At 42.0% G+C, this 14,552-nt stretch overlaps 1 protein-coding gene across 1 annotated transcript in view; it reads right to left on the bottom strand.

Moving 5' to 3' along the window:
- Window positions 1-1,467: 1,467 nt before the first annotated feature.
- LOC143767562 (scavenger receptor cysteine-rich domain-containing protein DMBT1-like) overlaps window positions 1,468-14,552 on the bottom strand; it is a 67,159-nt gene continuing 54,074 nt past the window's right edge. The window contains exons 14-17 of the mRNA XM_077255971.1: window positions 11,642-11,862; window positions 10,117-10,292; window positions 8,712-9,100; window positions 1,468-1,907 (exon numbers count right to left, since the gene is read on the bottom strand). Coding sequence (XP_077112086.1) covers window positions 1,640-1,907; window positions 8,712-9,100; window positions 10,117-10,292; window positions 11,642-11,862 — 1,054 coding nt within the window. The 3' untranslated portion in view covers window positions 1,468-1,639. The remainder of the gene's footprint in view (window positions 1,908-8,711; window positions 9,101-10,116; window positions 10,293-11,641; window positions 11,863-14,552) is intronic.

Genomic DNA, 14,552 nt, shown 5'->3' with positions numbered 1-14,552 from the left:
ATATATATATATATATATATATACACACACATATATACATATATATATATTTTATATTTATTTTTATTAATTGTTTTTATTATTTTATCTTGTCATATATCAATAAAGGTTTCTAGTATATTAATTGTTGTGGTAATATAATTGTGATTCTGTTACAATAAAATTAATATTCTGTTTTAATAAAAACTTTGGTCTGATGAATATTTTTTGAGGGTTATATACCTAATACCAACATACATATATATATTTTCACCATATCTCATGTGTATAGACCCTGAACCTACGGGTCTCCAAGGGCAAGTTCCCTCACACAGCCCGGCTGTTTCTGTCTCTGTATGTCTTTGATGATGCTCAAAATCAAAGTGGAAAATGAAGTTACAGGCTGATCCAACTTCAGTGGAGATGCCACAAGACAATGAAATGATGCTCAGTAGTGTGTGGCCTCCACGTGCCTGTATGATCTCCCTACAATGCCTGGGCATGCTTCTGATGAGGCAGCAGATGGTCTCCTGAGGGATCTCCTCCCAGACCTGGACTAAAGCATCCACCAACTCCTGGACAGTCTGTGGTGCAATGTGACGTTGGTGGATGGAGTGAGATATGATGTCCCAGATGTGCTCAATTGAATTCAGGTCTGGGGAACAGGCAGGCCAGTCCATAGCTTCAATGCCTTCATCTTGCAGGAACTGCTGACACACTCCAGGCACATGAGGTCTGGCATTGTCTTGCATTAGGAGGAACCCAGGGCCAACCGCACCAGCATATGGTCTCACAAGGGGTCTGAGGATCTCATCTTGGTACCTAATGGCAGTCAGGCTACCTCCGGTGAGCACATGGAGGGCTGTGCGGCCCTCCAAAGAAATGCCACCCCACACCATTACTGACTCACTGCCAAACCGGTCATGCTGAAGGATGTTGCAGGCAGCAGATCACTCTCCACGGCGTCTCCAGACTCTGTCACATGTGCTCAGTGTGAACCTGCTTTCATCTGTGAAGAGCACAGGGAGCTAGTGGTGGATTTGATAATCCTGGTCTTCTGTGGCAAATGCCAAGCGTCCTGCATGGCGTTGGGATGTGAGCACAACCCCCATCTGTGGACGTCGGGCACTCAGACCATCCTCATGGAGTCGGTTTCTAACCATTTGTGCAGACACATGCACATTTGTGGCCTGCTGGAGGTCATTTTGCAGGGCTCTGGCAGTGCTCCTCCTGTTCCTCCTTGCACAAAGGCTGAGGTAGCAAACCTGCTGTTGGATTGTTGCCGTCCTACAGCCCCCTCCACATCTCCTGGTGTACTGGCCTGTCTCCTGGTAGCACCCCCAGCCTCTGGACACTACGCTGACAGACACAGCAAACCTTCTTGCCACAGCTCGCATTGCTGTGCCATCCTGGATGAGCTGCACTACCTGAGCCACTTGTGTGGGTTGTAGAGTCCTTCTCATGCTACCACCATATTTATTAGTCGGCTTGAGCATTAGGTTAGATTACTTTCTTCATAACAAAAAATTGAATAAACATATTATTTTTCCACAGTTTTATTGAATCTCTATTGTTACTGAATGAGTGAAAATGATCCAAGTGTTCACTATTACTATGCACTGAATGTTTCCTTCTGTAGAGAACAGCAAACATTTCTACATTAAATTTCGCTTTGACCTGACAATAACTGTTTAACAGGTCCGGCGACAGCATGAATTTGCTCGTGATGGGGCTCCACCGCTCTCTTGTGCCGTGCCTTACAGCCCTGGTTACAACGCGACCCTCTATCCGACTGCTTGCACACAACGAGCTGGCACTGAATGTACACACTGGAGAAACGCCCCAAGAAGCTGAATGCATTGAATCCGAATCTCATTGTGCTCGGTGAGGACGATGGAAAGGTGTGATAGTCTGGGACTCTGGAGCACCTGTGATTTAATAAGGAAAAAAGGCCACTTTTAGGTTTATATCACAAATATCTCCCAAGGAGGTGAACATCAAAAAGCGAAGAAGATGCTATTAAAGGGAATCTGTCAGCAGGTTTTTTCAATGTAATCTGACAGCAGCGTTATGTAGGGACAGGGTGACAGATTCCAGCAATGTATCACTTAGTAGTTCTCTGAATGCTCAACTGTGTGTAACCCTGCCCCCATCTCTGATTGGCAGCTTTCTGTGTACACTGTATATTGACAAAATCTGCTAATTAGTGATGGAGATGTGGTTGAACCAGGAGACAGGAGACACCTAGTCCTGTAGTGATAATCTCCTAGTGACAAAACACTGATTTTATTGAAACAGCAAGACACAGACAAGTGAAACATCACTGGAATCAGGTTCTCTGCCCCTACATTATGTTGCACTCAGATTGCTTAGTATTAACCTGCAGACCGATATCTTTTAAAGGACAACTGGATTCTATGGTGATGTTACCAGGAATGGAATCTATATGCTGTTCATTGTTATATAATGAGTAAACTAAGGACTTGTCCACTTTAATAAATCATTTTTGTGAAAAAAAAAAACAAAAAAAAACAACTTATATTATATCTTGTTTCAGAGTTCCCCAATAATCAGTTTCAATCTGCAGCTCTGCCACAGGTAAAATGAGGCACTACACAGTTCACAATTACATATATGCATTGCGCATGGTGCTCTGCCCATGGCTGCCTTACATATCTCTGGATCCCAGATGAATGATCATGACTAGTGTTGAGCATTCCGATACCGCAAGTATCGGGTATCGGCCGATATTTGCTGTATCGGAAATCCGATACCGAGTTCCGATATTTTTGTGATATCGGAAATCAGAATCGGAAGTTCCCAGTGTATGGTTCCCAGGGTCTGGAGGAGAGGAGACTCTCCTTCAGGCCCTGGGATCCATATTAATGTAAAAAATAAAGAATTAAAATAAAAAATATGGATATACTTTCCCCTCCGGCGCCCCCTGGACCTTAGCGATGTAACCGGCAGCCTCCGTTCCTAAGAATGAGGAGTTTAGGACCTGCGATGACGTCGCGGCTTGTGATTGGTCGCGTGAGCGGTCACATGAGCGGTCATGCGACTAATCACAAGCCGCGACGTCATCGCAGGTCCTAAACTCCTCATTCTTAGGAACGGAGGCTGCCGGTTACATCGCTAAGGTCCAGGGGCCGCCGGAGGGGTGAGTATATCCATAATTTTTATTTTAATTCTTTATTTTTTACATGAATATGGATCCCAGGGCCTGAAGGAGAGTTTCCTCTCCTTCAGACCCTGGGAACCATCCAGGATAGCTTCCGATACTTGTGTCCCATTGACTTGCATTGGTATCGGGTATCGGTATCGGCGATATCCGATATCTTTTGGATATCGGCCGATCCCATCCGATACCGATACCTTTGAGTATCGGAAGGTATCGCTCAACACTAATCATGACTAGTGATGAGCAAAAGTGCTCGTTACTCGAGTTTGCCTAGGGTCAGGGCTGCCACAAGGAATTTCAGGACCCCATACTCGTAAAATTTTCAGGCCCCCTTGAGATTCCACACCAGATCCACCTCCACACCTCAAACCGTCCACAGTCCCACTGCAACTCGTGGAAACATGCTACTTCTGCACCACATCCTCACCAATCATACATTAACAGTTCCCATCGAACACCATATCACATACATAACCAGCAGCTTTTGTGATGGCAAAAAGATTTATTAAGCCACCACCACAAAGTAGACTCTTTTGGCCTGGCCTTAATCTACTCTAACCTATTAAACATTTCTTAAAATATCCAATACTCTTTTAAGGTAATTTTTTATTTATTTTTCTTTAAGGGTATGTGTCACATACATTTTTAAAATGACCAATAATACAACATACCAGGGACAAATACCACAACACATGATCTGACAACATATTACCACCACATAGTAACTGAATAATGCCACAAACAAGGAACAAATAACGCCACACCATGACCTGATCTCATATTACCACCACAGTGACCGTATACTACAATACTGATCATTAATAAAAAAAAAAACACAATACTAAAATTACCATAAATGCCACTTTATACAAGAGCTCTGTCCAGAGTATACAGTGTACAGAGTCATTGTACAATTAATAGAGTGATCACCGGTGACATCTCTAGTTAGTCCTTCATCTTTGGTTTTCTTCTTCATCCAGTGCAGACCGCCATCATTGTTTCCAGCCAGGACTTGTCTCTGCAGAAAATAACACACAGTTATCTAGAATACATTCCCCATTTTTTCCCCAAATTCTACACTACACCAGATGAAGAAAAAAAGTGAGTGTCGCCCTGCTAAGTAAAAGTACTCCCCACTATAAACAGTAACCTCAAACATAAAATACCTCAGAGCAGTAATAATATCCCTTACAGTAATAATGTCCTACAACCTGACCGCTCCTTCACTGTATCTTTTGCTGGCTCCTCTTCCTCTCCTCGTCCCCTTACTATCGGGGTTCCGCAGGGCTCAGTCCTAGGCCCCCTCCTCTTCTCTCTATACACGGCCCCTATTGGACAAGCAATCAGCAGATTTGGGTTCCAGTATCATCTCTATGCTGATGACACCCAATTATACACTTCTTCCCCTGACATCACCCCCACTCTAATTCAAAATACCAAGGATTGTCTGTCTGCGGTCTCTAACATCATGTCCTCCCTCTATCTGAAACTAAATCTCTCCAAAACTGAACTACTTGTGTTTCTCCCTTCTACTAACCTCATTCAACCCAACATCGAAATTACCCTGGAGGGTTCAACCATAACTCCCAAGCAGCATGCCCGCTGTCTTGGGGTCATATTCGACACCGAACTTTCCTTTACTCCCTATATCCGATCACTCACTCGCTCTTGTCACCTGCATCTTAAAAACATCTCCAGAATCCGACCTTTTCTTACCTTTGAAACTGCTAAGACTCTTACTGTCGCTCTTATTCACTCTCGTCTGGACTACTGCAACTCTCTTCTGATTGGTCTCCCTCTTACCAAACTTTCTCCTCTCCAATCCATCTTGAATGCGGCAGCCAGGGTCATATTTCTGTCCAGCCGCTTCACCGATGCCTCCATCTTGGGCCAGTCATTACACTGGCTACCCATTCGCTACAGGGTCCAGTATAAACTCATCTCTCTCACCCACAAAGCCCTCCACAGTTCTGCACCGCCTTATATCTCCTCTCTCATCTCTATCGCCCTACACGTGCCCTCCGTTCTACAAATGACCTAAGACTAACATCCCCTGTAATCCGAACCTCGCACCTCTGTCTCCAAGACTTCTCTCGTGCTGCACCAGCTCTCTGGAATGCACTTCCCCAGACGATCAGACTGATACCTAGCCCCGACCTATTCAAGCGCGCTTTAAAAACCCATCTCTTCAAACAAGCCTACCACATCAACTACTCAGTAAACTAACTTTGTCCTGTTCCCTCCTTCCAAATATTATTCTGAATCTGCACCCTACTATTCATCTGTCTCCACACCCTCCATGCACACGATAACTGCACTTGATACTTGACTATTGCACTTAAACACATGGGCTGATGACCGGATCATGCAGCTTTATATGAAAATCCCTATTTATTATAATTGCCAGACCTGCAATATCAAGCACTTTCCACCTATTGTGTCCCCCCATTTCCTTGTAGATTGTAAGCTTGCGAGCAGGGACCTCACTCCTAATGTCACTGTTTAAATTGTCTTAACTTGTATTGGATTTATTGTCTGTACATGTCCCCGCTTAATTGTAAAGTGCTGCGAAATATGTTGGCGCTATATAAATAAAAATTATTATTATTATTATTATTATTATTAACCTGGCACGCTCCTGTAATAATGACCCCCATCCTGGCCTCCATGTGTCTCATTCCTGGCTCCCATGTGTCTCCATCCTGGCCCCATAGGTCTCCATCCTGCCCCATCACATATGTCTCCATCCTGCCCCCATATACAGCTCTGGCAAAAATTAAGAAACCACCACATCAAAACCCTGTCATGGGCAGCCCGATCTCCAGACCTGTACCCCATTGAAAACCTCTGGAATGTAATCAAGAGGATGATGGATAGTCACAAGCCATCAAACAAAGAAGAACTGCTTACATTTTTGCGCCAGGAGCAGTGTGAAAGACTGGTGGAAAGCATGCCAAGACGCATGAAAGCCGTGATTAACAATCATGGTAATTCCACAAAATATTGATTTCTGAACTCTTCCTGAATCAAACATTAGTTTCTAAATGATTATGAACTTGTTTTCTTTGCATTATTTGAGGTCTGAAAGCACTGGGGTTTTTTTAATTTTGACCATTTTTGTTTTTCAGAAAAAAAATACAAAATTTATTGCTTGGAAATTCGGAGACATGTTGTCAGAAGTTTATAGAATAAAAGAACAATTTAGATTTTACTCAAAAATATACCTATAAAGAGAAAAATCAGACAAACTGAACATTTTGCAGTGGTCTCTTAATTTTTACCAGAGCTGTATGTCCTCTGATCCTGGCCCCATATGTCTCCATCCTGACCTCATATATGTCTCCATCCTGAACCCATATATGTCATTTCATCCTGTCCCTTCATATGTCCTCAAATCCTCCCATTTTGGTCCCATATGTCTCCACCCTGCCTTTCCCATATGTCTCCATCCTACCCCCCCGTATGTCTTTATCAGGCCCCAACATATGTCTCCATCCAGCCCCCCCTATTTGTTTCCATCCTGCCCCCATATGTCCTCCCATCCTGGCCCCATAGGTCTTAATCCTGCCCCCACATATGTCCTCTGATCCTGCCCCCATATATGTCTTGTCATGGTTTGGACAAGGTTAATGCCCTGCCGTCTCAGGGTTAATTGTTGTGGCCGTCTATTGGATCTGGGAGGGATATTTATACCCACACTGGACTAGGATACTCTGTCAGCTATACTTAGGTTCTGTCTGTGTGCCTGACCCCCTGGTGTGCGTGTGCATACTGTGTAGTTTGTTTGCTCTCCATGCTCGATCTGGTCTGTTTGATTCTCTTGGCTTCTCTGCTTTGTGTTTCTAGTCATTCGCTTACTCGGCCTTCTGACCTCCGGCTTCCACCTGACTATCCTTCTGTCTCACCCTCCAGTACCAGGGTTATTCTCCCAGTTATTGACCTTGGCACGTTCACCTCCTTTGCACCCTGGCGCCTGGCTCTGCCTCTGACCACTCCCCCTCTGTCACATGGTTCACGTCCTTCTTGCTACCGGCGAGTTCTCCACCGTTCTGCTCTGGGCTCCCTTACTGCGGCGAGTAGCCACCCGGCAGTAGTTACATCCGGGATCCTTGACATGTCCCCTATGTCTCCACCATGCCCCCCATATGAAAGGCCCCCACATAGGTCTTATCATCCTGGCCCCATAGGTCTTCATCCTGCCCCCATATATGTCCTCTCACCCTGCCCCCCCACCCCTCACCATATTGCAGATTTCAGTAAAAAAAACCTTCTCCTTACCTGGCTAGGTTCCAACGGCGTTCTCTTCCTCAACCATTTGAGGCGCGGACATGGTACCGCATGACAGTGACATCATACGTCGGCGATGTGTGCGTTGCAATCAGCTGCCAGCTTCTGATTGGTTGGCGGCTCCTATTGCAGTACAGGAAGCGGTCCTGCATGCCAATAATTTTAACTGAACTTGAGTCCAAGGCTAATACATGAGAACCCTGAATGGATGACCCCTTTATTTATTCAGAGTTCTCTTTATATATTATTTTCAAATGTTTTTTTCTAAAGCTGATACCCCCTTTAACTTATTTGATAAACGTCTTAAGTGTTTTTCTCTTTCAGACAATATTCTACTCTGGCTGCACTTTATTAAAGCATAATCCAGGTTATACTCATCATCCCACGTCCACCCATGTGTCTCCACTGCGTGGTGGCTAATCGATAAGCTCAACGACTCTGATGAATGGGTCCAGCCTACAGGGGCAGAGCAGCTGAGTTCACTCACTGAGTGACAGCTTTGCTCTTGTCAGCGCCATAGCCAATGCCAGATACTCAGAGAAGTGACAGAAACTCATCAGTGGACCCGAGGAAAGTGAGCACAGTGTGGTTTGTTATGTATTAACAAACTACATCTGAGGCAGGACATTGTCTGTAAGGGAACAAACCTTTTAAAGGCAATCTGTCTCCATGTTTTTACTACCCTATCTGAGAGCAGCACGATGTAGGGGCAGAGACCCTGATTTTAGCAATGTATCACTCATAGTGTATGGTGTTTTCTTTATAAAATGCTCATCTTATCATCTGCAGATCTAACTGTTCACTGAATGCTGAGCTCTGCATAACCCCGCCCCCACCACTGATTGGCAGGTTTCTGTGTACACTGTGCATAGGCAGAAAGCTGACAATCAGTGATGGTGCGGGGTTACACAGAGCTCATGAATATATAGGACTACATGGCAGCAGGTGTACTGGTCCTCTGTTGATAATCTCCTGCTGAAAAAAGTGGTTTTATCAAAACTACTGCAAGCAGACCAGTAAGTGACACATTGTTCAAACTAGGTGGCAAAAATCTGATGACAGATTCCTTTTAAAAGTGGGGCCAGAGAAGTAGGAGAAAAGAAACAGGGCAATCAACTACAGGGCAACTTATTTTTGCACCCAAAAAGGTGGCAATACATACATTATTTGTTAACTGCAATTTGCATTTTTCTTAGATAGAAAACATAATTAGTATTACGCCAAAGGGAGATATCACCAACACCCATACGGTGCCATGACTTACCCATTACGAATGAGATAATAAACATTTCTTGACATGTCGTAAGGATCCGGAGAAGCCACACACGTATCTACAAACAAGACCAGGGAGGGATCTGTGGTGTCCAAGGTGGCTTGTAGGTACAAATCCTGATTGAGTGCCACATAATATGGATACTGCTGCACCGGGTGTAGGAAACTTGGAGAGTTGAAGAAGGTTAGGTTAGCAGAATACAGGCCATGTTGGGTTAAGGAGTTCTCCATGATGTCATCGGCAAAGTACAAGGAATCTACTATCGTATCTTGGTACATCTGACATCTCAGAGTGAGACTTAATTTCTTACTGCGAATTACCGCTGGTTCCATAGAATAAGTGAACAGAGTGTTTGTGTAGCTGATGGTGTCATTGACAACCTGGTGAGAAGAAAGAAAATGAATATCCAGCTCAGTGTTACATCACAGCCTTCAGTCATGGGAAAAAGGGTTGGCCAGAAAATGAAGTATATCTCCAAGAAAATTATTCCAATTACACGTTTTGGTACACATTAGTATATTTCCTTTGTGTGTACTGAGGCAACACAAAAAAAAAAAACAGATTAAAAAGGCAAATTGGACATAATTGCACCCAAAACCGCAAAAATGGATGGAACAAAATTATTGGCCCCCTCAACTTAATATTTGGTTGCACACTCTTTGGAATAAATATCTGCAATCAATTACCTCCTATAACCATCAACAAGCTTCTTACACCTTTCACCTGGAATTTTGGACCACTCTTTTTTCGCAAACTGCTCCAGGTCTCTCATATTTGAAGGTGCCTTCTCCCAACAGCAATTTTAAGATCTCTCCACAGGTCATCAATGGGATTTAGATCCGGATTTATTGCTTGACACTTCAGGCATTATGTTTGGGGTCATTGTCCTGCTTGAAGACCCATGGCATAGGACACAAACCCAGCTTTCTGATGCTAGGCAGTACATTGCGACCCAAAATTCTTTGGTTATCTTCAGATTTCACGATGCACACCATCAAGGCACACAATGCCAGAGGCAGCAAAACAACCCACCATATTGCTCATTGTGAGCTCCCTTCTTATTGTGCAATATTCTCCTCAATGCACAGTGACAGTGCGCTCCCTCGCTGGATCTAATGAGAAGCAACGAGCTGGCAACAGAGAGCACTGTCAGTACATATTGTAAGGAAATATCCGGGCAAGTGACATCTGTTCAAAAAAGTGTCCTTTGGCCTTCATGGGGCAGTTATACTTTTTCTGATTTATTTATGTCTAATAAATTAATATTAATATCCATGCAATAGAAAATGTTTTCTAAGTCTATTTTTTTATTTTACAATGGGAGTCTATGGAAGATAAATGTCACTGGAACCCCCACCTTAGTTACACTGTATGTCTCATATACAAGTTTTCCTACCTGCTTAACTGTTAGACAACTTTGATAAGGAACGTGAAACTCCAAACAGTCAGTCAGAATACGGGGGCGGCACTGGGGATCATTTAGAAAAATATTATCTGAAGAGTAACCCAAGGAGTTTAGATACTGTGAAGATACTCGTGCGTCCATGTAGTCTGAATGGCAGGATAAAGTTACTGCAAAATGTAAAGAATAAGTTTTATCTCAATTTATTATAACACACAAAGACAATATCACAACAGATACCACACCCCAGGTAACAATTAGATCCATCACATCCCCCAAAAAACATGGAATCCATTTTACAGTTTGCCTAATAATTCACACTTTCTGGGGTAATTAGTGATAATCAATATTATACCTCCCACAGTGGTTTTCTCCAAATGTTCTTAATAAATTCAAGAGAGCAGAGTATGCATGTATGACTGGTGGGATTTGTTAGCCAAGGGTGTAATCAAGTATGGGTTCTGGGTGCTCTTGGTGGAAGACAATAAACCACGTCAAACCAAGATATTTAGATAAAAGACTACAAACAGAATGTATTCCCTAAGCATAGTAAAGCATCAATTACATATAGCTGAAGAGTGAGCCCAGTGTGAATAAAACCATGCCAGGCAACCTGCAAAACCAGACATGGAGCACAACAGAGGGCAGCAAGAAGTGGAGCTTGATATTTCAGAGAGGTGAGTGACAGTTCTATGGTATAGCTATTGCCTTGGAATTTTTTTGTACTCATTTCTTGACATAACTTTCAATAATGAGATTTCTTTGCTGTGTTGTAAGCCGTTGATGGACCATGACTTTGCTGTAAAATACAGCTAAAAATTTTAGGAAAATCGTAACAGAAGAGCTAAACTTTAGCTTATCTGGTCGCTGCCGGCCTTGGGAACAGCAGATCAGCAGGTGTGTCAGGTGCCATATCCCCACTGATCAGATACTGATGACCCATCCTAAGGATAGGCCAGTAATATTAAAGTACTGGACAACATCTTTAAATGTGATTGGCTAATTCTGAATACAATCATGTTCCCACATTATATATATATATATATATATATATATATATATATATATATATATATATATATATATATATATATATATATATATATATATATATATATATATATATATATATATATATATATTGCAACTACATTATTTTAGTTTTGCTATGTTTATTTTTCCCCTCAAAAGGATTTCAGTTTGTTTCTCATTGGATTTGTATAGATTAAGGATGGAATTAAAGGTGGAAAAAGTTCTGAAATGATAATTATTAGTATGATTTTTAAACACGACAAAAACCTTGCATTTTGCTGGGTGTGTAGACTTTGTATATCTCTGTATAGGTTGTACTAGAGAAATAAAGTCTTTCTGGAGAAGAGCTATTTTGTATACTTTTCCCAGGGAAAATTTCCTATAACATTTTCTACTCCATCAGAATTTCCCCATTTTAAATCAGTTCCTAAAAAAGAGCTACGCTTTTAGGACAAAATGCTCTTTTAGTTACTGAACTCTACATTACCATTTGTGTTGTTCTGGAAGACGGAGTAATATGAAGCCGAGAACTCCAGGCCCAAGTCAGTATCATCATGCAGTCTGGTGTACACAATGCTAATGCTGTTCGATGAAGAGCTGAAAGACCGGGCAGTTGTCTCACAGAGTCGTCCAAGTAAGGGTGATCTTTGTGGTGTCCCATCATAGACCGACAAGGAGAAGGAGTGACAGGACATGGGATCTTTCATTCTAGCCATTAAAAAAGGCAAAAAAAAAAAAAAATATCTTTGTTCAATGCCAAAGAAAATGACAGTGTACAATAAATCATTACCATCATCAAACTCAAATTATATTATAGTACAAAAACTAACAAGAAATAAAAAGCTAAAGATGATATAATAGAATAATATAAAATAAAACGGATAAAATACTAATAACATTTCAGTAAAAGACAAAATCTAAACCATTTAATTCAGTCAAATATTGGATATGGGACGGACCCTCACTCTACAGTAAAACAGCTTGGACACCTAGACACTGGAATAAACACACAAAATGCATTATTTTGGTTGTCAAAATGGCCACAGCTTTATTCAAATAACAAGATTAACATAATATCAGTAGGAGTCAGGTGACGTGCTAGTACATTGGGATTCACGAGTACTGTGATATCCCCAGCTGTCTGACATACAGCACCAGGACAGACAGCCATAAAGGGGCGGCAAACACTGGCTTGCCATTCAGGCAGAGCCAGTAAACTTGCAAGGCACCAATGACCCTTTTATACTCAGTCCTGTGCTTAACAACCGTGCCCGCCCCTGATTGACGTTACCATTAAGACATCCTTCAGGTTGGCCTCCAAAGCCGAGCCTGTTCACCTCCATGAGGTTTTATAGCCTCTATTAGTTAAAATGAGTCCACCTTAACTTGTCTGCAATTTCCACCTTACAGCTAAACTGCCAACAAAGAGGCCATTTGAAACTTTAAATGGACTTGAACACCATCAACCATGCCTAAGAAAGCCATCGTGAGAGAAAACAGATAAATTCCAGCGGGAAAACAGGGATCTTATTAAAAGTCCAACATTTATTGTGCAAAAATTAAAATTTATCCCATAAGGTACACCCCAAAAAATATTTATCTAGCTGCTACAACACCATGCACATATTTGCGTTTAGGCACAGCAACCACCAACGCGTTTCGACATAGGTCTTATTCATGGCCATATGTCGAAACGAGTTGGCGGTTGCTGTGCCTTAACGCAAATATGTGCATGGTGTTGTAGCAGCTAGATAAATATTTTTTGTGGTATACTGGATGGGATAAATTTTAATTTTTGCACAATAAATGTTGGACTTTTAACTAGATCCCTGTTTTCCCGCTGGAATTTATCTGTTTGCTTGCACATTGGACTGGTCGCTCAGCCTTTTTAGTGCGGGAAGGAATGAGGAGTAATCCAGATAACAGGCTTTTTAAGAAAGCCATCAACCAGTTCTGCATGCTATGGAAAGACTGTGCGTACAAGTAAACTTTTATCTTTATGTAAAATTCGAGAGCAATGACAGATTACCGTACTTTAAAAAATGCAACTCTACCAAATTGTGACTGATGGTAGAGGAGCTAAAGCGAAATAGCAGTTGCTAAAATCCTGTAATGTGGAATGTGGAACTAAACCATAATAAAAGGGGTAACCACGATGTGAATACATGTATAGGGACTAGAGATGAGTGAACATCCTCAGCTCCCTCCTTATTTGGCAAGCTATAGCGCTTACCGAAGAAGCTGCCTCGGGAACCCGGATACCTAGATCGCTCCGGCTGATCAGCTGATTGGCGCCGCAGCTGCATGTGTCGCGGCTGTGTGACAGGCACAACACATGCAAGGAGACCCTGTTTGTTATGACTGTCACACAGCCGCGACACAAGCATCTGCTGCGCCAAACAGCTGATCAGCCGGAGCGATCTAGGTATCCGGGTTCCCGAGGCAGCTTCTTCAGTAAGCGCTATAGCTTGCCAAATAAGGAGGGAGCTGAGGATGTTCACTCATCTCTAATAGGGACCTCTGTCATATCTAAAAAACTATTATACTGTATGTATTGTACCTAGTTCTAATAATTCATCAATTCACAGTTTCTGGTTCTAAAAAAACACTATTATGTACAGTAGCCAAAAATGCATTTATTTGATTCATTTATATTTTCATAAACAAGGCCTTGCCGTATTATTTCTTAAACCCCCTTACCACTAATCAAAACGTGAAGAGTATGTATAAAGAGAAAGGTATTTTAAACAGAGAGTACTTAAAAAGGTATAACATCAACATTAATAACTAACCATTATGTACGTTTTAAAATATTTGTACATAGTAATAGAAATAAACCTATAGCAGAAAAAATCTATGAAGGCATTATTAATAACCCTGCCACTCCTTTGTCAATCATTTTTTGGGCACTTGATGACATTTAACTTTAGCCCTTCCCACCAACTCAAGGGCACCCAGACTAGACAAATATTGCCCCTAGTTTTTAGTTCACTTGATAACATTTACCCTTAGCCGCTCATATTGGCTGAAGGGCACCCATGATAGGCATATTCCCTTCATGTGAATGCCTTTGATTGCTTTACCCTTAGTCGCTCCCACTGACTCAAGGGCACCCAGATTAGATATATTGCTCTTCATTTTAATGCACTAGATTACTGCATTGTCCCTATAAAAACCCTGAAAGAAACAAGAGTTGGACAATATAAACAGTCCAAATCTATACCTCAGAAGTCTCAACTCGAACAGAAAAAGAGAGAGGGTCCTTGAAGCTACAGATTGTATTGAAAAACATGCCTACTTCTTTTTCTTCTCCCCTTCATCCACTGTTTCTGGCTCGGAGGAGACAATTTATTCCGTAGGCATGCAAAATATGATTCTCAGGGATTTTACCTAAACAG

This window comes from Ranitomeya variabilis, chromosome 4, assembly GCF_051348905.1.
Source record: "Ranitomeya variabilis isolate aRanVar5 chromosome 4, aRanVar5.hap1, whole genome shotgun sequence".
Taxonomy (NCBI): Eukaryota; Metazoa; Chordata; class Amphibia; order Anura; family Dendrobatidae; genus Ranitomeya; species Ranitomeya variabilis.
The sequence above is the reverse complement of the archived record's forward strand: the minus strand, read 5'-3'. Positions and strand labels throughout refer to the sequence as shown.